Below are 20338 nucleotides of genomic sequence, written 5' to 3' on the forward strand. Positions count from 1 at the left end.
CACAGCTCCAGGGACCCGGAGGTTGTGGGTTCGATTCCCGCTCCAGGTGACTGTCTGTGAGTAGTTGTTGTGTTCTCCCTGTATCGACGTTGGTTTGCTCCGGTTTCCTCCCACGGTCCAAAAAAAAAACACGTTGGTAGGTGGATTGGGGACTCAAAAGTGTCCGTAGGTGTGAGTGTCACCCTGTGAAGAACTGGTGACCCCTCCAGGGTGTGTCTTGCACCCAGTGATTCCGGTTAGACTCTGGACCCTGAACTGGATAAGTGGTCATAGACAATGAATAACAACAACAACAATACATTTTTAAAGTTCTTTTTAAGTACCTAAATACACTTACAGAAGACAGTTGGTATGGGCAATACAACTGCAGGAAGACCAAATAAAGAAAAATAAGCATTTTTTTATGACTAGAGGTGGATATATATAAAAACCTAATGTTGATTAAACAACATTAATAAATACAATATATTTTAAATTTTCTGTGCCTGGCACTATAGTCCAGATTTTCCTGCACCTGACTGCGGTTACATGTAACAATTTTCCAATACTGTTATGTTTGTTTGTAGTATACATTTGAAATAGCATTTAAAAAGCAGTCACACATATTTAAAGACTAGTCATCATTTTGTGAAGCACTGATATAAACCCGAACTCTGAAATACGTATTAACATTTAAATTGTCACACACTCTTAAATTCACAATAGATAATAGCACATTAACTCCGCTAGTTAGTGAAAGGAGTTGTAGAGGGGGGCAATAAGAAGAAAACTCCCTTTTCTACAAAAGTCAAGAAAGGCCATGAGTTAATCTTATTTTTCTGCAAATGAAGCTCAGGATTGTGATGAAATTTTCTTATAATAATAAGATAATAAAATGTGTTATTTTGAGATCAAAACATGTGTTTCTTGTGAATTCATAATAACAATATCTTTCTTATGGAGACAGCAACCAAGAGACCATAGAACACACAGAAATATCAAAACAGCGTTTGTTGTTTAAACACAGCATGGAAAAAATCAGAAGTATGAGACACAAGTTGTTGGTCACTAAGAAGTGAAAACTGTTTAACCCTGTCTCTGTATATTTGCACATGGTGTGGTTTTTATATAATTTTTCCTTAATCAAAGTCCTTAAAACAAGGATACAGAACATACAGAAGGATACAGCTGGATCACCATTAAACAGAAAGACATTATTAATGTGCCACTAATGTGCAATACTGAATGAAAACCTTTTGCCGACTCATCATTAGAAAATGCATTTGCCTTAATCAATCTACCCCTTTATATTTCATGTATTTCATTGATCTGATATGAAAAATACTTTTCTGGGATCACAATGAAAATAAAGGCATGACGAATATTATTCATTCATTACTGCTTTGGATGCGGGTATTATATACGAAGGGGAAAAAAATGAAATTTTCAGTTCATAAAAACACATGAAAAAATATAGACCTGTTACAAACAAAGCCATCCTATGCTGTTTTTAGGATGTTTGCTTACAGTAGTCAGGGAAGCTGATATGCTGATCTCCAGCAAAAAAAAAAAAGAGAATTCATACTGATATATGCTGTTCTTTTTCAGCATGGTGGGTTCTTACACTGAATTTAAATACAAATAAGTATTCTAATCATCAGTTTGCAAAAAATATATCAAATGGCATTAAAATGCATTCAAATGTCATACTTACTTTGAACCGTTTTTGTCATGTTTACTATTCCATTATTATATTCCATATATCCATTGTTTAGTAAATAAAAAACAAACAAACACTACAACAAACACTAACATGCCACACGTGTCACTCCCCACTCCAGTGTTGAGAATGACCTACACACTCAAATAATACCTATGGTCCTGAGGGTACTGACCTTTGAAGAAAGGGGGCTTTAACCAAGTATGCAGAGCAACAGATGGTCCACAATCTGTTATTGGAATTGTAGAACTACAAAATTGATCATACATGGTAAGTGGAGCTGATAAAATAGTATGATTTTGTCATTTTGTTTATGATTCTGTGAGGCAGTGTATAGTGATTGTAATATCTGCAATGTACCTACAATGTAATTGATGCATTAACGCAACCTACTGTGGATATATTTAATATATTACTACATTATTACATCAAATGACCGTAAGGTAAAAATAAATAAATAGATAATAAAAAACAGTTGCTATTACTAGGAAAATTGTAAAGTTAGAAACAAAAGGACAGAATCCCCAAAACATTGGTCTCTATAAAAAAAAAAAAGCGTTGACGTAAAATGACGCGCGGAGCGTGGTATGGCCAATCAGAGTCGAGATGGGCGGGGCCTGAGCACCTTAACTACAGACGGAGTCGAAGGCGCGAGCGTTGTTGTGCGATGCCGCAGAAGTTGTCGTGAGTAACGGATCGTTGGCGCGCGTTGTGATGAACTGCAGAGGCTCGAGACCGGCGACACGCGCGATTATGCCGAGATAGCAGACTGTCCGCGCTCGTTCCCGTGATGGCGTGCGAAAGTTTACAGGACAAGTTTCCCGGGCTCAAGGCCGACTGTCCCCCGCTTCACTCCCCGTCTTGCGCGTGCACGAAAAAGTGCGGCAGCTGCAGGTTCTTCTTCGGCTTCTTTGTTGTGTCCCTGTCGTTGCACGTGATCACGCTGTCCTGCTTCCTCGACTTGCGCTCCGAGGTCAAACGCGAACTTTCACAAACGAAACGGGAACCGCCGCCGTTCAGTGCCGCGCCTGAAGAGAAGAGGAGAGAGCGCGCTCGAGCAGAGCCAGATGAAAACGGCGACAGTTTATACTCCAGCCCAAACGTAAGTTCCTCACGAGTTTAACCTTAAACGCCGACTCCACGGCGGTGTCCCTGGCTGTGAACTAGAGCTGCAGTTTGCAGCGAACGACCACTTCAACATTAGGCAGTTTTTTTTGTGTCAACTAACAGCGTGAGGTTAAGTTACCACCCCCCAAACACCCCACGGTTGTGTCCCCTCAATGTTCCTCAGCAACCAGAAGATAATGGCCCTTCACTGATTGTTGTGTTTTTCCAGAAACAGTGCAGGGTTATTGTCCACTTGTAGCCCTCACTGACTTTTCACTGATGCTTAAACTGCTGTTATTTTCGCTTGATCAGTGTTTGCCTCTCAGAAGAGGATGGGCTGAGTCGTTTCTTCTATGAATGCCTCTTACATTTATGTTTGGCCAGTTATTTACACACACACACACATATAAGTCGTTGTCCAAAGAAAAACCTCTATCTGCAAAAATAGTAACTTACAGGAACAAGAATAAACCTTAACTTTCAATGGAAATCAGTGTAAACATATTTATCTTAAGCATTATCTTGGAGCGTTTCTATTGGTCCATTCATCATTAAATATTTCCACGATGTGAAGAACAGCTGCTGTGATCAAGTAATGTAGTAAACTAAAAATGTATAAAAATGGAGATACGTGTTTTTTTTATTGGACAACGACAATTTTATATATTTAAATAAATAAATAATCGGGGCATTTATTTGAAATAACGCAAAGGATGTTTACGAATAACTTGTTTAACCTGATTATTATTTTCACAGTTACTTGTTTTTTGTCTTTGTCAGTTGTAATAGACATATTAAGTGATAATTAATCTTGCCAATTAATTTTGTAACCCCATCACCTACTACTCTGACCCCTGGCTTGAAATAGCCCACCAAATACCTTAGTATGGTGATCTGGATATTCCTTAAACCACCAGAGGGGGTCACCTACTTTATGTCAAATTGGGATAGGCTCTATACCTGTGACGTTTGACAAAATTGGGGATTCAAACCATAAAAGACTACTACATTTAGCACCAGAAGAAATAAAACATTCCCATGCAAATATACCTTGAAAGTACTTTTTTGGATGGCTTACAGAATACAAACAACAAACAGTGTCTTTTATAATATTGTAACCGGCATCCCTGTGTATAGATTACAAATCAGTGCTTAGACTTACTCTGAAAGGCTGTCCCATACTGACCAACAGTTCTTTAAACATCATTTGCAAAGGGCATTTCCAGCATCTTTCTTATTGTAAAACAGTAAGGCTATGTGACAAATACATATTCTACAGACAGCTCAGAAAAAGAGACAGTCCTGTTGACCAATATGTGCATTCAAAACAAAAGGTCCAAATGCCACACAAGATACGCAATGCACATTTCTAAAGCTCTGGATTTGTAGAGGGCACACAGACACATCATACATTAAAACACATTCTTTAATGTGGTGTGCGGTACTATACTCATCTGACACTTAATTCCAGCTTTTGGCATGTAGTTTGTAATTATGGTAGAAGTTTTGATGTAACAAATAGCCTACATTCTCATCCTAAATATAGGAAAAAACGATGGGTATAAGGTGCAGATTTGAAGACACGCTATTGAACGTTCACTCCAGTCCAGTTCTAGAACGGTGTCCATCACCCGGAGACGTTAACCCTAGTATATTTGGCCTGTCATTTCTTATTCAGGAACCGTGTAAATCAAGCCGCAATATCAGAATGATGACGTTTGTTTGGGAATTTTAGGTCGGTGCAGGACAATCTTTAATATTCATTTTCTGATCCTCAGCTCCGTGAAAGCGGTAGATATTGCGTCCCTTGTCACTCCTCAATACTATTGCATTCACCCACACTAATTAAAATCTAGGTACACATCTGTGGTCATGCCCTAGTCCTCACCGTGGGGGTTAGCTTTACACGAGGTGCATATGTACAGTAATCATTTACAGTATTACTGTGTGCTAAAGAAAGAGAAAATTGCACTTGGGGAGACCGGTCTCACTTGAACATTAACAACTGGAGCGTGATAAAGCAAATATGCATAATAGATGGAACAGAGAAAGCTGAGCCTTGGCAGTTGCTGCAAAGCAGATGTTAGGCTGGAACTACAAGGCTTGTTTCATCTGTTTCTGTAGTTGTCCCAAATTGGAAATATTTGAATCTACAATGAATAGAACTGCACGCCATATGGAAGATTTAGAGAGCAGTTGACCATGAGGTAGCAGGTGGAAAAACATTAGCCAAATTATTAGCAGGTGCACCAGCTTGTGGAAATTTAGTGGGGCTTGGATGAACATCAGGAACTTGGACGCATGCCAATCAAATTTGATCTGTGGCTATTGAGTCGCGGCATCAAGCTTTGAAAGGGTAGGAGATGGAATTAATCATTAAGCTCCAGACAGTTCACGCCACTGCAATGGCATGAACACCCACCGCCCCCAAAGAACAGAGTGGAGTGTTGTACTTGTTGTTCATTATCAACTTTTGATGAAGTGCACATGCAAACTGTATCATTGTCTAATGGTAATAGCAGATGATTAAGATTAAAGATAAAGGAGGACTGCAGATGCCTAGAATACACATCATTTGGTGAGCTCTGTAAATGTACATTAATGACTATTGCAAAATACATTTTTGATGTACACCGGAGCAGGTGCCAGCAAGAGTGTTTTAACATTTATTCAGCTGCTTAACAACTGAGTACTAAGGCTGCTTTACCAGTCTTCTGATAACTGTGAGGTTGTTTCCATTTTGCTTCGTTCATGGTCAGTTTCAAAAGTTTATCGTTAACTAAGTTGCAGACGGTGTTCAAAGTTTTCTCTTTCCCTGCGCACACGGCAATGTGATATAAAACATTTGCTGTTAAAAACGTACATTTTTTAAACACTTTATGAGGTAAACTTATCAATACACCGTGAGCCCACACCAGACTTTGCCCATTTTATGGATCACAGAACTAATTACATAAACTCATATTTTGTTTAAATAGTCAAACTGTAATGGCTGCACCTGCAAGACATTATTAAGCATCCGCAACTCCATGCATTTATTTGTTGTCTGCTATTATGGGTCGTTTAATATCTTGTGGCCTCCTTTGGCTGTTCTGACAATAAAAACAAATTTATATGTGGATTTCCCTGTGGGTGGAATACAAAAACATATTCAAAGTTTTAAATTTGACTGGAAGAAAGCATTTGTGTGGTATGATTTTAAAAAGGTTTGATGTAATTTGTCGTAGTTGTGAGTGCTGTATTTTCATCAGCTTTACGAAGATGTAGGTGGGTCAAGGGGATTGAACGATACGTTACGTCTGGCCTGCTAAATTGAGGAATAGCAAAAGCAACATGAGAATATTTAAATATTTCACACTCAAGCATGTGTGATATTCATAAATACAATATATATAAATATAGAATTCCATTCCAATATGCAGTTAATTATGTCTCCAGAGTCTGAATTCTAGTTACAGGCCTCAATAAGTCTGTGCTGGGCAGGAAGCATAAAATAGTTACATCTGAGCGTCATGATCCATATGAATTACAGTGTTTTATTTTCTTGTAGTGTCATACACTGTATATATATTGCTTTTTTTTCCATTGTCTGTAAGCGCTTATCCAGTTCAGGGTCACGGTGGGTCTGGAGCCTACCTGGAATCATTGGGCGCAAGGGAGGAACACACCCTGGAGGGGGCGCCAGTCCTTCACAGGGCGACACACACTCACACAGTCACTCACACACTTACACCTATGAGTGTGAATTTCTGTGATGTCCATTCTTATGTAAACAAATATCCAAGCAATTCAGCTACTTTACAGTGCATCCATTGTGGAAGAAGATGTTTGATGTACACATACAGCTGGCATTATCTCCACTGGCACACATAGACGGTGCCAAGTGTGAGCTAAAGGGCTACCTCATCACCCTCCCCAACATCTCTTGCTACCCTCCTCCAAAAGTAGTATAGAGTAGTTTATGTAGTGCTGAGTCCAGAGTAGAAAAGGCAGAGATATTTTTCTCCCTATTACAGGTCAGTGAAGAATTACAATATGTTGAAGAAGAATTGTTGGATGAGCAGGTGACCCCAAATTTCTTGCATCATAGTGTACTTTGGAACAGGTGTTGATATCCACAACATACTCTGAAAAGCATTTCAGATCTCTCAGGGTGTTATTATAATGTTATTTCTCACCCAATACAAGTTGTATTCACATGCATACAAACAAGGGACATGGAGTTAGTCTAAAAAAGGGACCCTGGTGTTAAATACCTGACATTGTTTTTGTAGTTGTTTTTGCTGGGGGAAAAATTGTCTGAGAAATGTCAGTGGTATTTAGGCCAGATGGCGATGCTCTGTGAGGTGAAAAACTCATGCAGCTGTAAACATTTAACAGCGGTGCTGTCCGACCCAGATGTCTGCATTAAACAATCGTGATTACAGATACCACAGTTTACATAGCTGAAGAAACAGGAGCATGTGGGCCCAAATAGACATGTCTCACTTGCAGGCTGCCAGACAGCTTCACTTTGAAGATTTAAAAGCGCTTTAATTAATTGTTTCTTTTTTTATGTGCATGCCTTAATTGTTGGCATTCCAACACCTGCTAGCTTGCAGTGTCCCCAAGCTTTTAATCAGGGCCATAGAGGTACCAAAAAGTTCTTCATAGAGAACAAGGGATCCAGTGTTAACAGAGTGTATATGTGTCTAATATCCACTATAATTTATTCCAAATGCTCTCAGATCACTATGTATGTGCAGCGAGAGGTTTTTTTTTTTTTTGACAGATTTCCACAATGAGGCTTGAAAGTTGGCTGCGAGAGCGGCTCAGAAAGCCATGTGTTGGAGTGTTTGTTGACACTTCGTTGACTTGAAACTCTTATGCCAGCACCTGGATCCATGCTGTGGAAACACCTGCACACCAAATGAACAATCCCACTGAACGGGAGAACATCTGGGACCTTGTGTGCAGATGAGCCATCAAACCACACAATGCTTTATCACGGCTGGATTATTATGCTTATGAGTTTGCACACACAACTTATTTGTTCTTGAGCCCAAGTTGACTTTTATTTGATGTGTCCAGTAGTCAGTGGCTTTGTCCATGGCAAAGGCCCCCACGGAGGATTCTGAACTATAGGCCGTTCTAGGTATAGGTCATAAATTGAAGTGACAAACCCAGGGACGTGAGCTCATGCTCAGCTTATACTCAGTAGGGTTTGGCTTTGGTTGTATTAGCAGATAGCTCAAAACAAAGGAAAACTCTGGGAATATTTCAGACAAATGATATCAAAAAAGAAGTGTTTTCATACACATGGCACGCGCTGAGAACAAAATGAGGGGGAAAATGTAATCCACCCAAATGATTTCTTCTCAACATCATTTTCAGCATCGAACACGCCAAAATGCAGCGCATGTCATCAAACGAATGGCGTCCTTTGAACAAATTGGTTGCAGATGTTGGGAGCGCAACTCCAAACGATCAAATTGTGTAATATTGTGCAATAATTTATGTCTGCCTCTCTCACAATGGGTCTTGGGAGCACTCCAAAGAGAATGTGTGTAAACTAGCTGACAACAGTGAACCGTACCTTGAAGAAGTTAAACCTGGCTTAATAGAGCAGCATGACCCAAACAGGGGTTGCTCTAGAACGTGCTCATGGCCATAGGCACTCGTCCAAGTGCTGTCTTTTTCATGAACGATGGAAGTCTGTTTTCCATCAGGGAGACCTTTCTCATGTGGAAACAGCCAGACAGTTCAAGCCATTGGGCCTCTTTAAAAGACTTCTTTAGCCAAAGACCTGTGACATCTTTTCGCTGATCAGCCATTTGATACCAGTATATCTAACACACAAGGTTTATAGTGTTTTAAAAGGACTGTAATTTTGTGTAAATGTCTTTTAAACAAAAACAAAACAAAAAAAAGAGCGGGGGTCATGTTGCACAGTCTAGACTAGTTGTCTTGTTTTCTCGCCACAGGTCAGTGTACATGCCACCGATCTTCCTGCTTTCAAACCAGTGACAGTTGAACCTGTTGGCCTTCTGCTCACTTACTGTCCCAAGGGAGTCCATATCTTCTTGAGTCCAATGAAAACATATAATCACATCTTAAGTGTAATCTCAACAAGTGGATAAAAGCATTTACGGATGCAGTGTATTTTTGTCGTTTGTGTTGGTTTTTTAGCGATAAGAATTCTGTATGTTTGCTAAGACACAGATCGTGTTAGGTCAGCTGTAGTGTCAGCGAGACACCTGGCCAGCTCTCAGTCCAATTATTCTTGAATGGGAAATGGACACCTGTTTCCTGTTCACAGGGAGGAATCTGGTCTTGCCACCCGAGAACTTTGTGAGCACTTTTTTCTTTTTATTATCAGGTAATCCATGCTTGTTTGAATAGGATGGTAACCAGAAAACCAAGGAATGAAGATACATCTTGGAAGAGTGACAAATTTCTACCTTTTGTATACAGAGGTGAAATTCAGAGCGTTTATGCTCATACAAGTGACTGAAACTAGAAGTAGACAAAAGTGGTTTAGATTACAGGGTGCGTTACAGTAGTAAAGATTTAGACTATAAAATATCTTGTTCTCCTTTCTATTAATTTTTGTAATTTTACTATTTGAAATTGCCCAAGTTGGCTTTCTTTAAATTGTATGACTATGGATTATGGTTGTGTAATTTGTTTAATTTATATTAGGTTAAATAACTTATAAACATTATTGTCAGTTTTACAGTAGATTTCAACTTTCCTAAACAAAGGCCTTAGTTACAAATGCTGAATCTATAAAAAAAAAACATCATCCAGCAAATAAATTGGCAGTCTCAACAAACCCAGGAATTATTTCCTGAGCTAAGCTGTAAATTGAGAGAAATGTCATTCAATGCTCATGTTAAACTCTGTGTCACATAAACTGCATTACTAAAGTTAAACATCAGAATACAAACACAGCAGTGCTAGTGTTAATGTGTAGTAATGAGAGTAAAAGGAGCAGGTCACAATGATTACAAATCTTTGTGATGATGAAGTGCAGTAACCCCATGTTGTTTGTATCAGAACTCAGATTCAGTATTTTTACTGTCAAACAATCTCTCAAAATCTCTTAATATTTGGATACCCTGCCATTTGCATTAGTTCTGAAGTACTCGGTTGCCCCAGGGGCTTTAATGAGGACATATTATACCACTTTTCCACAGTTTAACATAGTTCTCTGGAGTCTAAATGAAACATCAGTGACATGCTTTGGTCAAAATACCACAAGGATGAAACAACACAGCACCCTTCTCACCCTGTCAAAACAGCCCTGATCAGAAAAACTTGCTTGCACGCCCATTCCTTTAAATGAGAACAAGCCACTGTTTACTCTAGCAAAAGCGCACCGCAGTGAGGAGTGTGGTGCAGAAGCTGTGGTTTTCAGCCATATTTTTTTGCTTGATTTTCTTCATTCTGTGCACTGGTTTCACTCAGTGCTTTTATATATCCACCCTCATTTGTTTTGCTCTGTTTAACCTCGTCTTAAATGTGGGTCAAGTGCTGTGATTGCAGATATTCAAACCCATTCTAAAGTTTCTGCACTCTAAGAAGCAGCACTAATTCAGAACGACTTGTTTACTGAATTGGGATGCTTTCACACATGCCTTGTTTGGTCCAGACTTTGGGATTTGTCAGTTTGGCATGTGTGAAAGGTGTCGCGGACCATGGTCCAACCAAAAGAGGTGATCTCTGTCCTGATCGAACTGAAACAAAGTCTGGTTCTTATTTTTTGGATGCTTTGCACTTTTAGACAAATCACAGGAAGTTGAAGTGCTATAAAAATATAACCAGGTGATTTACTCACTGCCTTCAGGACTGTGAAACATTTTAAACATTTAGGAAATATGTAAGAGATGTAGGACACATGCAGAAACCTTTAACTGTAAATCTGTTGCTGCCTTAAGTGAAAACCTCATCAGTAGTGAACTTCATTTGATGTAAAACTTCATCGGTGTTTTAACTTTCATTCATTCATTGTCTGTAATCACTTGTCCGGTGGGTCTGGAGCCTACCTGGAATCACTGGGTGCAAGGTGGGCGCCAGTCCTTCACAGGCAGACACACACTCACACATACCTATGGACACTTTTTGAGTTGCCAGTCCACCTACCAATGTGTATTTTTGCATGGTGGGAGGAAACCCATGTGGACACAGAGAGAACACACCAAACTCCTCACAGACAGTCACTCAGAGCGGGACTTGAACCCACAACCTCCAGATCGCTGGAGCAGTTTAACTGCGATACTACCTGCTGCACCACCGTTACGCCCTGTTTTATAAATGAGGGGAAAATAACATATAGCACTGCAGTGTGCCACATTTTTCTTTCTCGGTTTTTATGCTGTGTTGCTGTAGTAAATGTAAAAAAACGGGTAGCACACTACACGAGATTTTAAAAATACTGCATCATTTTTAAAAGGGCATGCAGTAGTGTAATTTAATTAATGCATTATTAATCAGCCAATGCAACGATTTCAGACATTTAAGATGGAACTAAATATGTGGAAAAGGGACCTGCTAAATAATTAAGCATTTCAAAAGCAAGCAATGTATGTGTTTGTCACATAAGGTTGATCTTAATCTAAATCACAGATAAATAGTAGCAAAAAAAATAAATATTAAAATGAATCTGTTCATTCAGACATACTGCCCTATACAAACCAATCAGTATGGGGAGACGAAGCCCACGTAGGTGCTGATGACAGGACATCACCAGTAATCCTTGAGTCTGCAGGTAAATTAGTGTCAAACCAAAACTTATCAGACCAAATGTATACGATGTAACACAACTCAAGCCATGAACAAAACATGATTCTGGAAATGTCTAATAGGCATGTTATACAAGGTTTGGTCCTCACTGGCTGCTGAGGTTTGGAATGACAGCTCGAATGCCAAATAAATAACCCCACTCTCAGTAGGGCACACATTAATTTGCTGAGGCAGCAGTCTGATTCTAATTTTCATTCATTTGTTCCTTGCCTGTAACTTCTTCCAGTTCAGGGTCATGGTGGTCAAGAGCATACCCGGAATAACTGGGCACAATCCGGGAATACACCCTGAATGGGGTACACATTAGTTCACACCTATGGGCACATTTGAGTGGCCAATCCACCTACCATCATGTGTTTTTAGACCATGGGGGGAAACCAGAGAACCTGGAGGAGAACACCAAACTCCTCACAGTCACCCGGAGCAAGACTTGTATAGCCACATGTACTACAAAATCTCTCAGTTACATTTTCCCCCTTCTTCCTTATTGTTGCTTTCTCTGTCTCTTACTGTAGATGCTGCACATTCTACTGACAGCAGCATTGTTCTATTTGGCGCTTGAGTTTTCCATATTTGGTGATGTGCTATTAACTTTAGTGGCTGAAACCATTTTTAGTCACTGTTTACTTTTGACTTCTTTATGTTCAATGTCATCTTCACTATAATCAGGTTTCTGTGAAACAAGCTTCTCTAGCTGCTCAGTTGGCGTCTACATTTTTTTGATTAATTACCCAGCCCTAAGTAAAAGCAGGGAGCAAGTGAGTGATGCACAGAGCAGTACACAAGCAAAATAGCGAGTAAGTGAGTAAAAGGTGGCTTATTTTTCTGTAGTTTTTAAAACTAGATAATTCTGATACAAATCTAATTCAATAGATGGACAATGTGGTGCTCATGAAATATGATGTACACAAGACTGTCTATATACTATATCAACCATTACTGCAGTGCTTGTGTAAAACCCCATGTACAAATTTGGGAGTTTAAAATGATTGGGACTTTGTTTACACTCAGTAATGAAGGTTGCGCCATTTGTTTGACAAAAGAGTCAACTTACAATTAGGATTCTACAGTTCTTTAATAAACAATATTTACATTTGGAAAAATGAATTGTATATTGTGATTGGCCTGTGTAAAAATGCTTTCTGAGGCAACATATAAGTCATGAATGTAAGTTGATTTGGATTAAATCTTTGTTTATGCCAAGAAACTATAATGACTCAAGATAATCGTATGACAAAGAGAATCAACCATAATATTTTATTTTGATTAAAGTGTGCTTCACTTTTTCTGCAGATTATGATTATCAAACAAAAGCTCTTTTCTTCTATTATAGATGCCAAGCAAATCCTAGTGTCTAGTTTAGCATAAATCCAACAATCTTTCAAGAACTGAAATCATAAGCATCTCCTCATTTTACAGGTAGAAAAACCGTCACAAAAGCGTGATTTCATTCACCTCACAGACGAAAAGAGAAATGTTGCCTGGAGAATAAAAAGGGCAGCCAAAGGTAAGGGTTTCATTTTTCATAAAATATTACCAGATAAACAAACAGTAAATTTGAGACCTAGAAGCAGCTGGGGGAGATTTTTGTGTGCATTATAGTTTTATATTTTAATGTTGAAATTGAACTAAATTGAATGCCGTAGGTATGGTGACTGGAAAGCTGGAGGATCATTACAATACACACTTTTTTAATCTTTCATTATAGAAATGTGTCATATATTAAAAAAAACATAATATAAGTCCTGGAGATGAAATGGGGTGTGTGAAATGAACACAATTTTAAAATCTACAATAATAATAATAGATTAAGGTACCACTATGTTCCCTAATTAAACGGTACAAATATGTATGTACCCTTGAAGGTACCACCACAGAGACAGCAAAAGGTACCACCACAGTGACAAATTTTCTGACAGTGTAGATATCTTGACACATTAGCAGTTATTTAATTCTTTTTTTTTCCTCCTCTTTAAATTTGATTTAGGATTACAATTGGCTGTAGAACACTGTCATTAGCTGTACATCCAATGTAAATGTATAAGATTAAGGCAGAAATAAGCATCAGAACAATACAAGGGATTATTTGCACTGAATAAATTCAAATGTCTGTTCTTAAAAATGAAAACTGTCATGGCAGCAAATGGTTTATGATTGCTTGAGAAAAATGTTTTGGGCATGTGACCAATATGTAATGCTTTGGGAAAAGAACAGAAATAGAGACCGTGTTTGATAAAGTTTTCAAAAATTTGAAACAGATTGCGCTGTAAACACATCATTTATGTTCAGAAACTATTATAATACTTAATGTATTTTATGGAAAACTATATGCTAATATAGTTAATTATATGATAGCAATAACTTATTTCTCCTATCTATGCTTTGCCTGGTATTGCAAAGTTTTGTAGAAGTTGTTTGCAAACACATTAAACCACTCGGGCAAAAATCCTTGTTGGTGTCATAGGGCATACATTCAGTGCTTTATTCATTTGAAACATTATTTATTCAATATCAAACATTTGGGAAGGAGTGAATGTTGGTGTCCTTTCTATTTTGGTCTGTGTAACTGAGCTAACATTAGCATGGTGGCAAATAGATTGCTAGGCACAATTGCATTTCAAACTCAGTACTCCACCTAGGACCCATGTTGTCCTTTTAAAGACACCAGTTGAAAGTGAAAGAATGCATTTGCAAAGTAATTTCCGTGACCCTTGCTGTTTACAGTAGTGCGCGCCGTATCTGTTATTGGCCAGGTTGAGGCTTTTATTTTTATCTTCTATGAAAGTTTATTGGCTCAGAGATCAGTTTTGATCCTCGCGCATTTTAATGTCTCAGTCAGTGATCCATATGCTCCATGCAACTATGTGCTTTTGATGTTCGTCCTTTGAATGCATGCAAATCCCCTAGTGCTCATCCACTGTGATAATTGCTCACATCCCCTCCAGAGATCGTCTCGCAACAAGTGCTACAGTATGCCAGGATCATGATCATTTTTCCCACATTCTATTGCGTGACAATGAGCACTTTAGGAAAGTACACTGATTGTGTTTAAAGGAGCAGGGCAGCAAGGAAAAAAAAATGTACCTTGCGAGACTTTTGCTATAAATCAGTAAAAATTCGGACTCTAAACAATAATTACTCCCAGGCTTCATACAGACAAAGGTTTCTGTAATCTCAATTCCAGATCACAAAAGCCGTCTGTATTTCAGACATTTGCACTCATAACATGTACCAGATTTCAGATAGGGTTGCTCATTAGGACAAATTCATGTGGGTGCATCCAGTAATTTGTGCAGAAAAAAAAAACACACACACTGGCCATATGTCCTAGGGGGAGAACTCAAACTGTGAATATATTAAGGTTAAACTGCCTTTGTAGTTGTAATGACATGGTATACATTAAACTAGAGGATACACTTAAAAAGGATTCTTTTGCAACATGCAAGTGTACAAACTTTACTAGTCAGGCAGGCGTTGTAGTGATGCCCACCTCTGGACAACACACGCACACATACATGCACACACTTTCATCTACGTTTTCCATCTGGGCCTAATTCAAAGGAAAGGATTTTGGCAGGATAATGTATCTCTCTAATTAACCTCTCGAGTTCCATTGCCGGCTAATGCTTCAGGCACATGTGTATGTACGGGAAGCCACACTTACAAGTTGTAAGAGTACTGCTCTGAGTTACCTGGCTCAATGTTTCTGACCACATCGTTAAAATGCAGCCCAGGTCGTCTGCAAATTTCAGTGACGTTTGTGTGCACATGTCTGAATTTATGAATGGTACAAATAAGGATGGTGTGTCTTCTCAGCTGATTACTGAGAATCACCATATTAATACTAATGTGCTAAGCAATTATTTTGTTGTCAGAATGGATATCACCCTATTTTTATCAAATTTTATTTATAGCACAAGCCTTCTCTTTTTCTTCTACCTACGTGTAGCCTTGTGTGGAGGATAAAGTTCTCTCACACAGAAAATCTTGGGTGTATAACAGTTAGAAACGTAAACATTATTCAAGAGATTTTAATATATCTCAATTGTATTCTGTACTATTCAAGAGTCTGAGTTACTGCATAATGCTAACTTCCATTGTAAACATTTCTGTTTTAGAATCCAATGGGAAACGAAAAAAAGGTAAGCCAAGCTTTCTTAAGTACATTTCCAAACAATGTCAATAGCAGATGTAAAAATGGGTTCAAATAGTCCATAGACATTTTGTACAAAAATACATTTGGTACATGAGCAGGTCTCACTCACTCATTCAGTCATTTTGAATAATTTTAGGGACATTGCATTTAGATTTTCTGCAGGATTTTGCTTTTTATACACCTCACATTTTTCAATTAATACTGATTAGCACCTAGTAAGCACAAGGTTTCCACCATTTTCATACGTTAGTGTATTGTAATAAGTTCCTATTTTAACTACACTTGTTCCTCCATCCACAAATCTGTTGCACCTTTAAAACCAGTCTGATAAATTGCAGGTCCCAGCCTTGGTTGGATTACATCAGTACTTAGGATGTAATGTTGGATAGCAAAGTGTAAATTGATCAAAGACAGGCTACAGATATCTTTTGAGAACTTTAAACAATTGCTTGTTTGCCTCCCAGTAAGCTGCTAAAATTGCTAGGCAGTCCCAACCATCACAAACCCAAAGCTTTCTTTGACACACTAAATTCTGCTCTTACACCAGGTATTCATACTGGTACATTTTAAGTTTGGGAAGACTTCCAGACAATTTTTTTAATCAGAAATATTAATACAATTTGATCAAATAGGTCACCCTCTCCCAGTGTGCTTTGAAAAATGTTAGTCGGTTTTAGACAATAGCTGTTTCTCAGTATGCATTCTTGTGTGTTCTTACGCTCTCCGGTTCTTGGGAAACGTCATCAGTCGCAGCCCAAGTATTGTTCCATCTAGCCAAGTCCACATCTAGCCAAATACAGTCCAAATACCTGGATGTTTTTGCTCCGCCCATAATATCAAGGATGTGACTTCTGTAGACTTCAGTGATTCAGATATCCCAGAAATCATCTCGCACCAACCTCATAGCAATAACCTTTTTCCACCACTGAGACAGTGACTTATCAAGAACGCCAGCGTTACGATTACAGAACAACCACAGTGTCCTCCTGTCCTCGGGAGTATGTCCTCACCAGTTGGCCTCACCAAGTTTGTACTACCAAGTATAGCAATTCGAACTTGACGTTTTGTATTGAAACAGCCAATCTCTCCTCCATTCCTAAAAGAGGTTTTATTTTATATAAATTCTACTAATTCTCATGATGTCATAACTGGACCTAGTCTGTTGTCAGTAATACAAACATACATGAGTAATCTTGGGCTCTGTTCCCAAGTTTTAAAAAATGCTGTTGTGCAAACCTCTCCTTAAAAACATGATCTCAATAAAGATCATCATCATCATCATTTTCTTCTCCGCTTCTCCATTTCAGGGTCGCGGTGATCTCAATAAAGATATGATTCATAACTATAGACCAATTTCGATACTTGCTTTTTTTCCAAAGTACCAGAAAAAGTGCTTCCTTCACAGTTATGGGCTCACCTGTATATAAAAAAATATTTTCAGTCTGGTAACCAATGACCTACTAGCTGTTGATTCTGGTAAATATAACCTCCTACTGCTGGATCTTCTATTTTATCCATGTGGGTTTCCTCCGGGTGCTCCTCCCACAGTCCAAAAACACATGTTGGTAGGTGGTTTGGCGATTCAAAAGTGTCCATAGGTGTGTATGTATGTGTGTGTGTGTGTGTGTCGCCCTGTGAAGGACTGGCGCCCCCTCCAGGGTGTGTTCCTGCCTTGCGCCCAGTGATTCAGATTAGGCTCTGGACTCACCACGACCCTGAACTGGATAAGCGGTTACAGATAATGGATGAATTAATGAATTATCACAATATTCTCCTCAGATAATCTGGAGCACAGGATGGGTCTTGGTGGGGAACTGATTTAAATCTTTTTCATAGCATATTTCCAGTTAAGCCTGGACATTTTTATTTCTCCTTACTACCATCAGACATAGAATACTTCAAAGACCATTTTTAGGGCCAGTACTCTCCTCACAATCTGTTGTTGTTCTTATGTCTAATATTTGTTCTTACAGGAAGGAAAAGATTACAAGGGGCACCTGGTCTCCCTGGCCCTCCAGGTCCTCCAGGGCCACAGGGGCCCCCGGGTATTCCAGGGATTCCTGGTATTCCTGGCAGAAACGATTTAGGCCCTGCAGGGCCACCTGGGCCCCCAGGACCAAGGGGCCCCCCAGGGCCACAAGGCCCAGCAGGTAAATAGAAATAGATAATGCAACAAACACTACAAATGTGCCAAAATCTCTGAAAGCTCTGTTAAAATATGCATACAACTTTCCCCCAGGAGCTGTTGAAAAGTCCAAGGGAAAGGAGTTTCAGGTAGGTACCATTTTTCAAAAGATGTGAATGATACTGATCTCCTTATGTTGTACATGTGGTCATTGGAAAAGAAAAAATTAATTTCATATGCTTCAGGTAATTATTTATTTTGTTGTTGTCATTTTTAGCCTGCTGTGGTACACTTGCAGGGTCAGGAGACAACAATACTTGTGAGAGAAGGTAAGGGCAGTATTGTTATATTTTGTGTATGCATATAATAAACTCATAAACACTACAATGCTTCCATAGTTTTAGAAAAAGTAGAGAATTTACATTTTCTATAACAGTTATTGAGTGATTGCCTTTTTCTTACACTGAGATCTTCCAGAGGGTGTGCTGAAAAACTGGAAAATGGTCTCCGTGCACCACAAAGTTTTCAAGATGCACTCACGCACTGGAGAACTAGAGGTTCTCATGGATGGAATCTACTTCATCTATAGTCAGGTAGAAGTGAGTACGCTCCTGGGCCTATTCCTCCCGGCATGCACCTCTACTTTAAAGATTTCTCATCAGCATCAGTGCAGTAAAATGAGTACTGTTTTCCAAAGGACTGTTACTATGTTTCTTGTAAAATTGTTTGTAAACAGATGAAAATAAGACTACATGGGTTTGTATGCTTGTCACAGTAATTATAATAGCTGGTATATATATTTGCAGTTACTTTCTACAATTCGTTGCATTCATAATCATACACACTATATGGACAAAAGTATTGGGACACATCAGGTGTTTCCTTGTTCCAATGCATCAATCTAAAGAGCATAATGAATATGAGAGTGAATGAATTCTTCCCCCCTTGATATTCCTCAATCAACTGTGAGTGGTACTATTGAAAATTGGAAGCATTTAGGAACCTCAGCAACTCAGCCATGAAGTGGTAGACCACATAAAATTATAGAGCGGCATTGCTGAGTGTTGAGGCACACAGCATGTAAAAGTCGGCAACGCTCTGCTAAATCAAAAACTGCAGAGTTCCAAACCACTTCTGGTATTAACATCAGCATAAAACATTATCCATTGCCAAACAGTGGCATGCAAGCCATACATCGCCAAGCACAATGCCAAGCTTCAGATAGAGTGGTGTATTACAGGCTGCCACTGGACTCTCTGAGTGTGTGTGGAGAATTGTGTTCTGTGGCGTGATGAATCCTGTGTGTATCTGGCAATCTGATGGACTAGTGTGCTTCCAACTATGTGGGAACCATTTGGGGAAGACCCTTTTCTGTTCCAGCTAGACTGTACCCCAGTGCACAAAGCAAGGTCCATGGTTCAGTGAGTTTTTCAGTGACCTACACAAAGCCCTAACCAATAAATTATCGAACACATTTTGGATTGAGAAAATCAGAGGTTGCGAGCCTCCCATTCAAAATCAGTCCAAGCTCACAAATACTCTTTTGAATGAATGGGCAACAGTTCCCACAGACACACAAATCCATATCAGTTCCTTTGAAATTTACAATTGTATGAACACATACGTGTTCCTACAGTTTATTGGTGTCCAATACTTTTGTCCATATAATGTATTTGTTGCTAAAATCCTTTTTTGAATTGGGTCTGTATTTATCAATAGGATTTGATGCTCATACGATTAGAAAAAGTAAATAATTGTTATAAAGCAATTACATGGAAGTTAATTTTCAGGTATAATTCATGACTGTGACAGGCCTAGTCATTTGAAAAAAAAATGTAAGTGGGGTTGGAGGAGTTAACACCAAAAAAAAAAACAAAAGAAAACACATGACAACATCATGGTTTTCCTTTTTTTTGTGTGTGTTTTTTTGTTTGACCAGATCTACTATCTGAACTTCACGGACATAGCCAGCTACGAGGTGCTGGTTGACCATTCACCCTTCCTGCGTTGCACGTGCAGCATCGAGACCGGTCAGCGCAAGTTCAACACATGTTACACAGCTGGCGTAAGCGTGCTCCACGCCCACCAGCGCATTTCCATACGCATAGTCTATGAAGACTCGCTAATCAGCATGACTGACCACGCCACATTCCTGGGCAGTGTCAGACTGGGAGATGCACCTTCTACCGGTCTTTCATAAACAAACAGAACATTCTTTCCCCCTACATATACTCACCACTCAATATGCGTTCACACAGATTTGCACTACAAATCATCTTAGGCCTATACCTAGTAATACTACTTCTAATAATGTTCACAAAATAACAGCTAAATTTATGGAAATCATTCATTTCAATGATGTACATAAAATTATTTTCCTAATGTATATATGTACATAAAATAGAAAAAACTTTTTCTGTAAATTGATTCAGGTACAATAAATACTCTAATTTGTAATCTATTTTGC

At 38.8% G+C, this 20338-nt stretch overlaps 1 protein-coding gene across 3 annotated transcripts; it reads left to right on the forward strand.

Annotated features, from left to right (window-relative positions):
* The first annotated feature begins 2337 nt into the window (after positions 1–2337).
* Positions 2338–20231, forward strand: LOC136673743 (ectodysplasin-A-like). 3 transcript variants are annotated; one of them, XM_066649434.1, is made up of 8 exons: positions 2338–2801; positions 13010–13097; positions 15709–15732; positions 17720–17896; positions 17986–18020; positions 18149–18200; positions 18340–18470; positions 19811–20231. In XM_066649434.1, exons 1-8 carry the CDS (start codon positions 2490–2492, stop codon positions 20069–20071), a joined length of 1080 nt encoding a protein of 359 aa, XP_066505531.1. In that variant the 5' UTR covers positions 2338–2489; the 3' UTR covers positions 20072–20231. The 3 variants fall into 3 exon arrangements, with proteins under 3 accessions (XP_066505531.1, XP_066505532.1, XP_066505533.1); XM_066649435.1 differs by having other exon boundaries at positions 18340–18464; XM_066649436.1 differs by having other exon boundaries at positions 18349–18470.
* Positions 20232–20338: the final 107 nt, after the last annotated feature.

Source organism: Hoplias malabaricus, chromosome 17, assembly GCF_029633855.1.
Source record: "Hoplias malabaricus isolate fHopMal1 chromosome 17, fHopMal1.hap1, whole genome shotgun sequence".
NCBI lineage: Eukaryota > Metazoa > Chordata > Actinopteri > Characiformes > Erythrinidae > Hoplias > Hoplias malabaricus.